The sequence below is a fragment of the Tachypleus tridentatus genome, chromosome 3 (assembly GCF_004210375.1).
Source record: "Tachypleus tridentatus isolate NWPU-2018 chromosome 3, ASM421037v1, whole genome shotgun sequence".
NCBI lineage: Eukaryota > Metazoa > Arthropoda > Merostomata > Xiphosura > Limulidae > Tachypleus > Tachypleus tridentatus.
In genome coordinates, this window is record NC_134827.1 from 110,009,742 (window position 1) to 110,026,555 (window position 16,814).

Below are 16,814 nucleotides of genomic sequence, written 5' to 3' on the forward strand. Positions count from 1 at the left end.
AGTGAGGACCGGGACAACTGAAGTTTTATATACTTTGTACACTAAGTGAAAACCGGGACAACTGAAGGTTTATATACTTTATACACTAAGTGAGGACCGGGACAACTGAAGTTTTATATACTTTATACACTAAGTGAGGACCGGGACAACTGGAGTTTCATATACTTTCTACACTAAGTGAGGACCGGGACAACTGAAGTTTTATATACTTTATACACTAAGTGAGGACCGGGACAACTGGAGTTTCATATACTTTCTACACTAAGTGAGGACCGGGACAACTAAAGTTTTATATACTTTATACACTAAGTGAGGACCGGGGCAACTGAAGTTTTATATACTTTATACACTAAGTGAGGACCGGGACAACTGAAGTTTTATATACTTTATACACTAAGTGAGGACCGGGACAACTGAAGTTTTATATACTTTATACACTAAGTGAGGACCGACAACTGTAGTTTTATATACTTTATACACTAAGTGAGGACCGGGACAACTGAAGTTTTATATACTTTATACACTAAGTGAGGACCGGGACAACTGAAGTTTTATATACTTTATACAGTAAGTGAGGACCGGGACAACTGTAGTTTTATATACTTTATACACTAAGTGAGGACCGGGACAACTGTAGTTTTATATACTTCATACACTAAGTGAGGACTGAGGCAACTGTGGTTTTATATACTTTATACACTAAGTGAGGACCGGGACAACTGTAGTTTTATATACTTTATACACTAAGTGAGGACCGGGACAACTGAAGTTTTATATACTTTATACACTAAGTGAGGACCGGGACAACTGTAGTTTTATATACTTCATACACTAAGTGAGGACTGAGGCAACTGTGGTTTTATATACTTTATACACTAAGTGAGGACCGGGACAACTGTAGTTTTATATACTTCATACACTAAGTGAGGACCGGGACAACTGTAGTTTTATATACTTTATACACTAAGTGAGGACCGGGACAACTGAAGTTTTATATACTTTATACACTAAGTGAGGACCGGGACAACTGTGGTTTTATATACTTTATACACTAAGTGAGGACCGGGACAACTGAAGTTTTATATACTTTATACACTAAGTGAGGACCGGGACAACTGAAGTTTTATATACTTTATACACTAAGTGAGGACCGGGACAACTGGAGTTTTATATGCTTTATACACTAAGTGAGGACCGGGACAACTGTAGTTTTATATACTTTATACACTAAGTGAGGACCGGGACAACTGAAGGTTTATATACTTTATACACTAAGTGAGGACCGGGACAACTGTAGTTTTATATACTTTATACACTTAATGAGGACTGAGGCAACTGTGGCTTTATATACTTTATACACTAAGTGAGGACAGGGACAACTGAAGTTTTATATACTTTATACACTAAGTGAGGAACGGGACAACTGAAGTTTTATATACTTTATACACTAAGTGAGGACCGGGACAACTGGAGTTTTATATACTTTATACACTAAGTGAGGACCGGGACAACTGTAGTTTTATATACTTTATACACTAAGTGAGGACCGGGACAACTGTAGTTTTATATACTTTATACACTAAGTGAGGACCGGGACAACTGAAGTTTTATATACTTTATACACTAAGTGAGGACCGGGACAACTGTTGTTTTATATACTTTATACACTAAGTGAGGACCGGGACAAGTGAAGTTTTATATACTTTATACACCAAGTGAGGACCGGGACAACTGAAGTTTTATATACTTTATACACTAAGTGAGGACCGGGACAACTGAAGTTTTATATACTTTTATACACTAAGTGAGGACCGGGACAACTGTAGTTTTATATACTTTATACACTAAGTGAGGACCGGGACAACTGAAGTTTTATATACTTTATACACTAAGTGAGGACCGGGGCAACTGAAGTTTTATATACTTTGTACACTAAGTGAGGACCGGGACAACTGAAGTTTTATATACTTTATACACTAAGTGAGGACCGGGACAACTGTAGTTTTATATACTTTATACACTAAGTGAGGACTGAGGCAACTGTGGTTTTATATACTTTATACACTAAGTGAGGTCCGGGACAACTGAAGTTTTATATACTTTATACACTAAGTGAGGACCGGGACAACTGAAGTTTTATATACTTTATACACTAAGTGAGGACCGGGACAACTGTAGTTTTATATACTTTATACACTAAGTGAGGACTGAGGCAACTGTGGTTTTATATACTTTATACACTAAGTGAGGACCGGGACAACTGAAGTTTTATATACTTTATACACTAAGTGAGGACCGGGACAACTGAAGTTTTATATACTTTATACACTAAGTGAGGACCGGGACAACTGGAGTTTTATATGCTTTATACACTAAGTGAGGACCGGGACAACTGTAGTTTTATATACTTTATACACTAAGTGAGGACCGGGACAACTGAAGGTTTATATACTTTATACACTAAGTGAGGACCGGACAACTGTAGTTTTATATACTTTATACACTTAGTGAGGACTGAGGCAACTGTGGTTTTATATACTTTATACACTAAGTGAGGACAGGGACAACTGAAGTTTTATATACTTTATACACTAAGTGAGGAACGGGACAACTGAAGTTTTATATACTTTATACACTAAGTGAGGACCGGGACAACTGGAGTTTTATATACTTTATACACTAAGTGAGGACCGGGACAACTGTAGTTTTATATACTTTATACACTAAGTGAGGACCGGGACAACTGAAGTTTTATATACTTTATACACTAAGTGAGGACCGGGACAACTGTTGTTTTATATACTTTATACACTAAGTGAGGACCGGGACAAGTGAAGTTTTATATACTTTATACACTAAGTGAGGACCGGGACAACTGAAGTTTTATATACTTTATACACTAAGTGAGGACCGGGACAACTGAAGTTTTATATACTTTATACACTAAGTGAGGACCGGGACAACTGTAGTTTTATATACTTTATACACTAAGTGAGGACCGGACAACTGAAGTTTTATATACTTTATACACTAAGTGAGACCGGACAACTGAAGTTTTATATACTTTATACACTAAGTGAGGACCGGGACAACTGTAGTTTTATATACTTTATACACTAAGTGAGGACCGGGACAACTGAAGGTTTATATACTTTATACACTAAGTGAGGACCGGGACAACTGTAGTTTTATATACTTTATACACTAAGTGAGGACCGGGACAACTGAAGTTTTATATACTTTATACACTAAGTGAGGACCGGGACAACTGTAGTTTTATATACTTTATACACTAAGTGAGGACCGGGACAACTGAAGGTTTATATACTTTATACACTAAGTGAGGACCGGGACAACTGTAGTTTTATATACTTTATACACTAAGTGAGGACCGGGACAACTGAAGTTTTATATACTTTATACACTAAGTGAGGACCGGGACAACTGAAGTTTTATATACTTTATACACTAAGTGAGGACCGGGACAACTGGAGTTTTATATACTTTATACACTAAGTGAGGACCGACAACTGTAGTTTTATATACTTTATACACTAAGTGAGGACCGAACAACTGAAGTTTTATATACTTTATACACCAAGTGAGGACCGGGACAACTGTTGTTTTATATACTTTATACACTAAGTGAGGACCGGGACAACTGAAGTTTTATATACTTTATACACTAAGTGAGGACCGGGACAACTGAAGTTTTATATACTTTATACACTAAGTGAGGACCGGGACAACTGTAGTTTTATATACTTTATACACTAAGTGAGGACCGGGACAACTGAAGTTTTATATACTTTATACACTAAGTGAGGACCGGGACAACTGAAGGTTTATATACTTTATACACTAAGTGAGGACCGGGACAACTGTAGTTTTATATACTTTATACACTAAGTGAGGACCGGGACAACTGTAGTTTTATATACTTTATACACTAAGTGAGGACCGGGGCAACTGAAGGTTTATATACTTTATACACTAAGTGAGGACCGGGACAACTGAAGTTTTATATACTTTATACACTAAGTGAGGACCGGGACAACTGGAGTTTTGTATGCTTTATACACTAAGTGAGGACCGGGACAACTGTAGTTTTATATACTTTATACACTAAGTGAGGACCGGGACAACTGAAGGTTTATATACTTTATACACTAAGTGAGGACCGGGACAACTGTAGTTTTATATACTTTATACACTTAGTGAGGACTGAGGCAACTGTGGTTTTATATACTTTATACACTAAGTGAGGACAGGGACAACTGAAGTTTTATATACTTTATACACTAAGTGAGGAACGGGACAACTGAAGTTTTATATACTTTATACACTAAGTGAGGACCGGGACAACTGGAGTTTTATATACTTTATACACTAAGTGAGGACCGGGACAACTGTAGTTTTATATACTTTATACACTAAGTGAGGACCGGGACAACTGAAGTTTTATATACTTTATACACTAAGTGAGGACCGGGACAACTGTTGTTTTATATACTTTATACACTAAGTGAGGACCGGGACAAGTGAAGTTTTATATACTTTATACACTAAGTGAGGACCGGGACAACTGAAGTTTTATATACTTTATACACTAAGTGAGGACCGGGACAACTGAAGTTTTATATACTTTATACACTAAGTGAGGACCGGGACAACTGTAGTTTTATATACTTTATACACTAAGTGAGGACCGGGACAACTGAAGTTTTATATACTTTATACACTAAGTGAGGACCGGGACAACTGAAGTTTTATATACTTTATACACTAAGTGAGGACCGGGACAACTGTAGTTTTATATACTTTATACACTAAGTGAGGACCGGGACAACTGAAGGTTTATATACTTTATACACTAAGTGAGGACCGGGACAACTGTAGTTTTATATACTTTATACACTAAGTGAGGACCGGGACAACTGAAGTTTTATATACTTTATACACTAAGTGAGGACCGGGACAACTGTAGTTTTATATACTTTATACACTAAGTGAGGACCGGGACAACTGAAGGTTTATATACTTTATACACTAAGTGAGGACCGGACAACTGTAGTTTTATATACTTTATACACTAAGTGAGGACCGGGACAACTGAAGTTTTATATACTTTATACACTAAGTGAGGACCGGGACAACTGAAGTTTTATATACTTTATACACTAAGTGAGGACCGGGACAACTGGAGTTTTATATACTTTATACACTAAGTGAGGACCGGGACAACTGAAGTTTTATATACTTTATACACTAAGTGAGGACCGGGACAACTGTAGTTTTATATACTTTATACACTAAGTGAGGACCGGGACAACTGAAGTTTTATATACTTTATACACTAAGTGAGGACCGGGACAACTGAAGGTTTATATACTTTATACACTAAGTGAGGACCGGGACAACTGTAGTTTTATATACTTTATACACTAAGTGAGGACCGGGACAACTGTAGTTTTATATACTTTATACACTAAGTGAGGACCGGGGCAACTGAAGGTTTATATACTTTATACACTAAGTGAGGACCGGGCAACTGAAGGTTTATATACTTTATACACTAAGTGAGGACCGGGCAACTGAAGGTTTATATACTTTATACACTAAGTGAGGACCGGGACAACTGAAGTTTTATATACTTTGTACACTAAGTGAGGACCGGGACAACTGAAGTTTTATATACTTTGTACACTAAGTGAGGACCGGGACAACTGAAGTTTTATATACTTTATACACTAAGTGAGGCCCGGGACAACTGTGGTTTTATATACTTTATACACTAAGTGAGGACTGAGGCAACTGTGGTTTTATATACTTTATACACTAAGTGAGGACTGAGGCAACTGTGGTTTTATATACTTTATACACTAAGTGAGGACCGGGACAACTGAAGTTTTATATACTTTATACACTAAGTGAGGACTGAGGCAACTGTGGTTTTATATACTTTATACACTAAGTGAGGACCGCGACAACTGAAGTTTTATATACTTTATACACTAAGTGAGGACCGGGACAACTGAAGTTTTATATACTTTATACACTAAGTGAGGACCGGGACAACTGAAGTTTTATATACTTTATACACTAAGTGAGGACCGGGACAACTGTAGTTTTATATACTTTATACACTAAGTGAGGACCGGGACAACTGAAGTTTTATATACTTTATACACTAAGTGAGGACCGGGACAACTGTAGTTTTATATACTTTATACACTAAGTGAGGACCGGGACAACTGTAGTTTTATATACTTTATACACTAAGTGAGGACCGGGACAACTGTAGTTTTATATACTTTATACACTAAGTGAGGACCGGGACAACTGTAGTTTTATATACTTTATACACTAAGTGAGGACCGGGACAACTGTAGTTTTATATACTTTATACACTAAGTGAGGACCAGGACAACTGAAGTTTTATATACTTTATACACTAAGTGAGGACCGGGACAACTGTAGTTTTATATACTTTATACACTAAGTGAGGACCGGGACAACTGAAGTTTTATATACTTTATACACTAAGTGAGGACCGGGACAACTGAAGTTTTATATACTTTATACACTAAGTGAGGACCGGGACAACTGAAGTTTTATATACTTTATACACTAAGTGAGGACCGGGACAACTGAAGTTTTATATACTTTATACACTAAGTGAGGACCGGGACAACTGTTGTTTTATATACTTTATATACTAAGTGAGGACCGGGACAACTGAAGTTTTATATGCTTTGAAAGAAGAAACATAGCATCACTAAACTTATGAAGTACAAAGCTATGCAACAAACTGTCAAAACTCGCTTCTTAGCTCGTGAGCCCATAGACTTATCCTATCAGAGGAGATCCTCCTTCTCAGAATAACATACTGTCCAGTTAAAAAAAAAAAAATCATTCAATTTCACTTACTATAAACTACATATCGAATATTTCACCCCGGTGGGATAGCAGTACGTTTTAAACTAACAGCGCTAAAATCCGAGGTTTGATTCTTCACGATGTACACAATAGATAGCTCAGTATGACTTCTCTAAAACAAACAAATGTACAAATAAAAATTGCACTTTCCTTTAAAGAAACATACGGGTATTTTCTTGTCTAGATGACGTAGTAAGCTATCATTATTTATGAGCACATTTGACAAAAGCCAACCCTTTGGTATCAAAATATATTAAATAGATTTAAAAGTTCTCCAAACGAAGCTATTTATTAAAATATTTGTTATTTCTGAAAATCGTGAGTTAAAGAAGATAATACAATCAGCTAATGGATATTCCATCGTGTGCAATTAAGCACGAATCTACACATTGGGTTACTAGCTGTGTTTACCGCTGGAAATCGAATCCCGGATTTTAGTGTTGTGCATCTCTTAACTTTCCACTGTCCGAACGGGAAAGTCTAAGAATGAAATCAATAAAAGCACACCTTTAACACCTGTAACATCTCTTTACACCCATAAGACGCAAGAATAACTACAGTCAGTAAGAGCGAATGTGACCTAGTGGAAAGCAAGTCAGAATGTGAACCTGAGGGCCCATGATTTGTATACCGTTCATGCTGAAATCGTGCTCTGAGCTTTGGAGCACAAGTGCTGATGAAATTCCACTATTCGACGAGAATGACCAGAGATATGTTGGTGGGTGCTTTTGAATAGCCCATGTTCCTCTAATCCATCAGTTCAAGATTGGGAACAGATGGTGAAGATAGCTCTTTTGTAGTCTTGCACAAATACATGGAAGAAATAAATACGGCCAGTGATGTAATGAGAGGAGACCAATGTCGTCATCTCGTGGCTGATGAGTGCATACAAGCTTATTAGTTACTAAGTACACATTTAAACATTTAAACCTACGATCAGATATTTTATTTTTTTTGGTAACATTACGGATGAGATAATAAAAACATCAGATGACAGTTACCATTGATGGTGAAGTGGTATCATATAGACTGTTACCAATGATGGTGAAGTGGTATCATATGGACTGTCACCGTCAAGGAGAATGTGAAAATTATATCTACCATATATAATAACAATTTCATAAAGGTAATTTTCTCAAAGACAACACAACAATAGATATATAGTCTTTGAACAGACGGCACCAGAGGGCATTTTCTTGTAAAAGTTACCAATGGAATTCAGTTGGATTACAATAATGATAGGTAAAATAACATAATTCAATCTTAGGTAAAAGAGGCAGTGATATTATTAGTTTGTGAAAGTGCAGATAGAGGTCATCAGTGTGGTAATACCACAATTTTAAATTAAAGTTCTCTAATTCACTACAGTTTCCAAAGTTATAGCGTTAGATGTAACACACGTTCATAAAGATACAAATGTCTACTGACAGTACGTATCCGTACTACAGCACCGTACTCTACCAGTACTTGATAACTAACAAATGGAGGTGTACACGACCTTATTTTAAATAACAAAAAACTGGACAAACGGCCTTATATTTCTATATTAATAAAGTAGGTAAACAGCATGAGAAAATTATATATGGACCACATACCTCCAACTCCATTACAGATTCATACATACCTGGTATGATGGTAGATGGACCACACTTACTACATCCCTAGCCATCATCAGATTCATACATACCTGGTGTAGTGGTACATGGCCCATACTCACTCCATCCCTAGCCATCATCAAATTCATACACACCTGGTATAGTGGTAGATGGACCACACTCACTACATCCCTAGCCATCATCAGATTCATACACACCTGGTATAGTGGTAGATGGACCATACTCACTACATCCCTAGCCATCATCAGATTCATACATACCTGGTATAGTGGTGGATGGATCATACTTACTACATTCCTAGCCATTATCAGATTCATACACACCTGGTATAGTGGTAGATGGACCATACTCACTCCATCCCTAGCCATCATCAGATTCATACATACCTGGTATAGTGGTAGATGGACCACACTCACTACATCCCTAGCCATCATCAGATTCATACACACCTGGTATAGTGGTAGATGGATCATACTCACTACATCCCTAGCCATCATCAGATTCATACACACCTGGTATAGTGGTAGATGGATCATACTCACTACATCCCTAGCCATCATCAGATTCATACATACCTGGTATAGTGGTAGATGGACCATACTCACTACATCCCTAGCCATCATCAGATTCATACATACCTGGTATAGTGGTAGATGGACCATACTCACTACATCCCTAGCCATCATCAGATTCATACATACCTGGTATAGTGGTAGATGGACCATACTAACTACATCCCTAGCCATCATCAGATTCATACATACCTGGTATAGTGGTAGATGGACCACACTCACTACATCCCTAGCCATCATCAGATTCATACACACCTGGTATAGTGGTAGATGGACCATACTCACTACATCCCTAGCCTTCATCAGATTCATACACACCTGGTATAGTGGTAGATGGACCATACTCACTACATCCCTAGCCATCATCAGATTCATACACACCTGGTATAGTGGTAGATGGATCATACTCACTACATCCCTAGCCATCATCAGATTCATACATACCTGGTGTAGTGGTAGATGGATCATACTCACTCATCCCTAGCCATCATCAGATTCATACACACCTGGTATAGTGGTAGATGGATCATACTCACTACATCCCTAGCCATCATCAGATTCATACATACCTGGTATAGTGGTAGATGGACCATACTCACTACATCCCTAGCCATCATCAGATTCATACATACCTGGTATAGTGGTAGATGGACCATACTCACTACATCCCTAGCCATCATCAGATTCATACATACCTGGTATAGTGGTAGATGGACCATACTCACTACATCCCTAGCCATCATCAGATTCATACACACCTAGTATAGTTGTAGATGGACAATACTCACTCCACCCCTAGCCATCATCAGATTCATACACACCTGGTATAGTGGTAGATGGACCACACTCACTACATCCCTAGCCATCATCAGATTCATACATACCTGGTATAGTGGTAGATGGATCATACTCACTACATCCCTGGCCATCATCAGATTCATACACACCTGGTATAGTGGTAGATGGACCGTACTCACTACATCCCTAGCCATCATCAGATTCATACATACCTGGTGTAGTGGTACATGGACCATACTCACTACATCCCTAGCCATCATCAGATTCATACACACCTGGTATAGTTGTAGATGGACAATACTCACTACATCCCTAGCCATCATCAGGTTCATACACACCTGGTATAGTGGTAGATGGACCATACTCACTACATCCCTAGCCATCATCAGATTCATACACACCTGGTATAGTGGTAGATGGACAATACTCACTACATCCCTAGCCATCATCAGATTCATACACACCTGGTATAGTTGTAGATGGACCATACTCACTCCATCCCTAGACATCATCAGATTCATACACACCTGGTATAGTTGTAGATGGACCATACTCACTCCATCCCTAGATATCATCAGATTCATACACACCTGGTATAGTGGTAGATGGACCACACTCACTACATCCCTAGCCATCATCAGATTCATACACACCTGGTATAGTGGTAGATGGACCATACTCACTACATCCCTAGCCATCATCAGATTCATACACACCTGGTATAGTTGTAGATGGACCATACTCACTACATCCCTAGCCATCATCAGATTCATACACACCTGGTATAGTGGTAGATGGACCACACTCACTACATCCCTAGCCATCATCAGATTCATACACACCTGGTATAGTGGTAGATGGACCATACTCACTACATCCCTAGCCATCATCAGATTCATACACACCTGGTATAGTGGTAGATGGACCGTACTCACTACATCCCTAGCCATCATCAGATTCATACATACCTGGTGTAGTGGTACATGGACCATACTCACTCCATCCCTAGACATCATCAGATTCATACACACCTGGTATAGTTGTAGATGGACCATACTCACTCCATCCCTAGATATCATCAGATTCATACACACCTGGTATAGTGGTAGATGGACCACACTCACTACATCCCTAGCCATCATCAGATTCATACACACCTGGTATAGTGGTAGATGGACCATACTCACTACATCCCTAGCCATCATCAGATTCATACACACCTGGTATAGTTGTAGATGGACCATACTCACTATATCCCTAGCCATCATCAGATTCATACACACCTGGTATAGTGGTAGATGGACCATACTCACTACATCCCTAGCCATCATCAGATTCATACACACCTGGTATAGTGGTAGATGGACCATACTCACTCCATCCCTAGACATCATCAGATTCATACACACCTGGTATAGTTGTAGATGGACCATACTCACTCCATCCCTAGATATCATCAGATTCATACACACCTGGTATAGTGGTAGATGGACCACACTCACTACATCCCTAGCCATCATCAGATTCATACACACCTGGTATAGTGGTAGATGGACCATACTCACTACATCCCTAGCCATCATCAGATTCATACACACCTGGTATAGTGGTAGATGGATCATACTCACTCCATCCCTAGACATCATCAGATTCATACACACCTGGTATAGTGGTAGATGGACCATACTCACTACATCCCTAGCCATCATCAGATTCATACACACCTGGTGTAGTGGTAGATGGACCATACTCACTACATCCCTAGCCATCATCAGATTCATACACACCTGGTATAGTGGTAGATGGACCATACTCACTACATCCCTAGCCATCATCAGATTCATACACACCTGGTATAGTGGTAGATGGACCATACTCACTACATCCCTAGCCATCATCAGATTCATACACACCTGGTATAGTGGTAGATGGACCATACTCACTACATCCCTAGCCATCATCTGATTCATACACACCTGGTATAGTGGTAGATGGACCACACTCACTACATCCCTAGCCATCATCAGATTCATACACACCTGGTATAGTGGTAGATGGACCATACTCACTACATCCCTAGCCATCATCAGATTCATACACACCTGGTATAGTTGTAGATGGACCATACTCACTCCATCCCTAGCCATCATCAGATTCATACACACCTGGTATAGTGGTAGATGGACCACACTCACTACATCCCTAGCCATCATCAGATTCATACACACCTGGTATAGTAGTAGATGGACCCGTCACGCAGCACTTTAGTGCGAGAGTTAGGCACAGTTTCACTAAAGAAGAGCACGTGCTTGCTGTTATGAAATACAATGTCTGGTTTCCATAGAAACGTCTCGGCCCCGCACGGGAAACTTCTGAACTGCTCATCTCCACTTATCAGCTTTTCCAGATCCAGACGTCGGTCCTTCCACGCTATCACAAGGTAAGCGTGCATGCGGAACTCCTGCGTGAAGATAGATGACGTAACACTGGTCCATTACAGCCGTTACTACCGTATAGTACGCAGCACATAAATCACACAGTGACACTATACTTACAATACACTTTTCGTACAGTAATTAATGATAGGTTTCAATACAAGCATGTATGCTTGAATGTTGTTTAATATACTTTAATATTCTTAATTAGACACTGACGCACAACACATTCTGTCGTAAAGTTGGTTAAAACTCAAAGAAAGTCGAGAATGTCAAAATAGAAATTACCAACGATTAACGAGTTATTAGCTCCAAACTCGCGTCCTAAATGTGTCAAAGATAGTCCTGAACACACGTCCGAACTGTGTCATTCAGTGAGGTCTAAATACGAGTCATAAATATATATACAGCGATCTCTAAACGCGTCCTTCAGTGACTCAAAACGAAACGTATAAATTATTGTTTAGAAACATGCGAATCCGATGCTCATAATTTTAAACAGATGTTTAAAGCGTGAATCGTTGAAAGTAAACAGTCATTCAAGTTCTATTGTTATTTTCTCCTATGGGTTATATGGAGCCAATTAGTGTGTGTATGTTTTTTTCTTATAACAAAGCCATATCGGGCTATTTGCTGAGTCCACCGAGGAGAATCAAATCCCCGATTTTAGCGTTGTGAATTCGTAGACTTGTTGCTGTACCAGCGGGGGGACAATTAAAGCCAAAGCCAAGCACATATCTTGGTTACACTACAACTTTCACACAGTAAAAACTTTAATACGTGGTTCAAGGTTTATTACACGGTCATAACAATGAGGGCCAGATGACCTGTTTATCATTAAAGTAGAATAAAGGACACAAAAACTATAAGACATCACGACATTCGAAACCACGTGCACGAAGATTGCAGATGGTGATCTAATCCAACCTGATAAAAAAAATGACACAGTCTCGCGGTTGCGCGTGCTATAATAATGCCCTTTCGGTAGAGTTTGGAATTAGCTTTAATTTTGTACCCCATAAGTTATATTAAATGGTGCATTTTGATAACACTCGTCAATTTGTTACTTTATCCTTCTATGTCACAAACGAACTTCTAAGTGTCGTTCGTTAAAATCTGTTAGCTCTGTTTTCTAAAGCGAAAATAATAGATTGTTTACAGCACACTTAGCCCTTAGTGTAATCTCACAAACTGACAAGACAGAACGGTGCGGATAGTTTGTTTTCTTTTACGAATTTTGCGCAAAGCTACACGAGAGCTATCTGCGCTAGCCGTCCCTAATTTACCAGTGTAAGACTAGAAGAAAGGCAGCTAGTCATCACCACCCACAGCCAACTCTTGGGCTATTCTTTTACCAACAAATAGTAGGATTGACTGTTGCATTAAAAAGCCCTCAGAGCTGGAAGGGTGAGCATGTTTGGTGTGAAGGAGATTCGAACCCATGACCCTCAGATTACGAGTCGAGTGCCTGAACCACGTGGCCGTGCCGGGCTGGATCGCGACGGAAGTTCTTAGTTTATACCACGACATTAAACAACGTAACTTTATGCTAATGTGTTTTATTGGGTGTTGGTTCAAAACAGTCATAAATAATTTTAGAACATCTGTCAACGACATTGGAACAGGACTAGATAAAGTTCGGTCTTCAAACCAAAACAGGCCCGGCATGGTCAGGTTTGTTAAGGCGTTCGACTCGTACTCTGAGGGTCGCGGGTTCGAATCCCCGTCACACCAAACCTAGTCACCCTTTCAGCCGTGGGGGGCGTTATAATGTGACGGGCAATCCCACTATTCGTTGGTAAGAGTAGCCCAAGAGTTGGCGGTGGGTGGTGATGACTAGCTGCTTTCCTTCTAGTTTTACTCTGCTAAATTAGGAACGGCTAGCGCAGATAGCCCTGATGTAGCTTTGCGCGAAATTCAAAAAGAAACAAAAAACAAACGAAACCAAGACAGTCGAATGCTTGATCAAATCAGGAAAACTGGGAAGTCTGTAATAAGACAACTGAAAAATCACAGCTGGAACAAGCAGTTATCAAAGTTGGGAAATTAGAGATGTGGAAATCGAACAGTTCAGAAAGCCAAGCTAAGGGAAACCCATGACTGAAAACAAGAAATCAGAAAGATTAGAGGAAAACCATGCAATTGTCACTCAGAAAATACTCAAAACAAAAATTGTATTATTTATTGGTTTTTAAATTAGGCCAAGAGGAAACTGTGAGGCGTTGTGAAAGTGTTTTATATATATATATATATATATACACACACACAACAAAAAACTGACGTATCATAAACAGTATAATTTCTTTCTTTATGGGGAGCATCTATATATCAATATCATAATAGAATTAATCGATAAAATACCATTTGATGTTCTGATATTCCATCTATTTCAAGGATTTGTAGAGAGACATAGACTTTGGTCGGCTTGTCTGGAAAAAAATTCCAAGTAACAAAGAAATATTAAAAAAACGTATGTGAAACAAGACGGTTAATGTTGATTCTAGAGAAAAACACGACTCAAACAAGTAACTCGTGTAATCACCAGTTTTATTTACTAAGCTTGTGAGTGTGCTACAACAGAGATGACAGTCTTACACTACCAGAGTAAAAAGCACTGGGCGTATATTTCAAACGCAACTATAAAGTGTCTCATACCGAGAGATACATTATGGTGTAAAACAGTTTAGTCTTATTGTCTCAGAAATTTAAAGTGTATTTAAGTATCAGCATGTGAAGATTTGGGGCTCATGTTTCGTGTTTATGATTGAACATATTAGTGTTCAGTGGTAATCAGCTGTGGTTGAACATATTAAATAATAAACATAATCACCTGTAGTTGAACCTTTAAAAAATGTTTAACGTTTAGTTTTTATTCGTGTAAAACGAGGCTACTTTATCAAATAAAAATAGAATAAATGGATCACGTGGTCACTGATTTGACACCTGTCTTGAACCCGCACGAAACATTCCACCAATTAAGTTATAGCAATAACATACACAGCTAGAAAAAGATATACAAGTTTTTAAAGCTGGTATGAATTGATGTTATCAGCTTTATCCTTATACGTTTTAAACAAAATCATACAATCCATATTTTATATTAAAATATTAATTTAAGGACTGAACTATGCTACAAGCCACCTACTTCTTGCTAAAGTGTATCATAACTAAAAAAAAATTAAAAAATGTTGCTTCTTCGACTGGTGAAAAAAAAAGGTACTACAAAAAAATTTGATTATATTTTAATTCTTACCAAGAACAGGCGGAGGTTCACATGACAGATATGTGTCTGGAAAAATATTTTTCGAGGTGTTACTATTGTCACATCTATAAGAAAAAGAATTTTAAAACTAATTTGGATGCTTGCCTATGCAAATATTAACTGATATTTACTGTATAAATAAATAAATATTTATTATTAATAACACATCGCGTCGATGAAGTGTCACGAGAGCAAACGTTAACCCTATTTTAGGATAAAGTTAGGTTACATTTAAATTCAGGCTTAACATTGCACTTACCAACAATACTTTTTTAATGGCATACTTAAGTGTCATAGTAATTAATAGAGCATTTTAACAAATATTTATGTTAAGTAGATTTTGTATAATAATAGATAATTCAAAAGATTTTCATATTTTATATTTATCTATTTAGTTTATTTCAATTGTGAAGTTGAAATTTTCTGATAAAAATGTTCGGTCAAGTTGAATTAAAATATTTTTGAAAGTTTAAATGTACGTGCGAAAAGAAAAAAAAATCAAAAATATACCATATTTTAAGACAGTTAATATATTAATGTATTTAATATATATTTATCAAATGACAAATATTTTCAATTAATCATTTTAACTTTCCATTTTATACTCTGCAAAGTTATATTTGTACTGTTAATATGGCTACCGAATTATAAGGAAAGAAAACATTAGCATTCATTTCAAATAGTGGCTTTTATGCCATAAAGCTTAGAAATAATATTATTACTAAGTTCCGTGTATTGCACTATGATTAACATTTATAGCTCCCTTTACCCACATACTTAAAACAGTGGGTTTGAAATTTTTCCGCTTATATAATAACCTGAATTTCATTTGTATTACCCACACCATTACACCTCTTCTAGCTGTTTTAAACTTTGCAAATATTGGAATAACAGAAAAAGTTAATTAATTAACGTCATTTCTTTCTCTTAGTTTTAACCTATCGCCAACACAAGTAAGACAGAACTGCGATCATAGACCCATATCGCAGAATACCAGTAATTACTGGTGCATAATATGTGCTCTAAGAATTGCTAGATAAAGCTATGTTTGCTTGTGTGAATTTCAGATAAGCAGTTATCAAAGTGGTTCTTGCTCACAATATCACAGTTCTTTAACATGTTTGACATGAGACAGTCGAATTAGAGTCACAGGATAACATCTGTTGTCTTGTCTATCGAAAGGATTCTAGTA

The 16,814-nt window shown here is 37.7% G+C and overlaps 1 protein-coding gene across 1 annotated transcript in view; it reads right to left on the bottom strand.

Moving 5' to 3' along the window:
• The window catches only part of LOC143245966 (gamma-aminobutyric acid receptor subunit rho-3-like), a 31,809-nt gene that overhangs the window by 10,638 nt on the left and 4,357 nt on the right, over nucleotides 1-16,814 (bottom strand). Inside the window, exons 3-5 of the mRNA XM_076492218.1 lie at nucleotides 15,614-15,687; nucleotides 14,722-14,789; nucleotides 12,154-12,386 (exon numbers count right to left, since the gene is read on the bottom strand). Of these exons, the coding sequence (XP_076348333.1) occupies nucleotides 12,154-12,386; nucleotides 14,722-14,789; nucleotides 15,614-15,687 (375 nt within the window). The remainder of the gene's footprint in view (nucleotides 1-12,153; nucleotides 12,387-14,721; nucleotides 14,790-15,613; nucleotides 15,688-16,814) is intronic.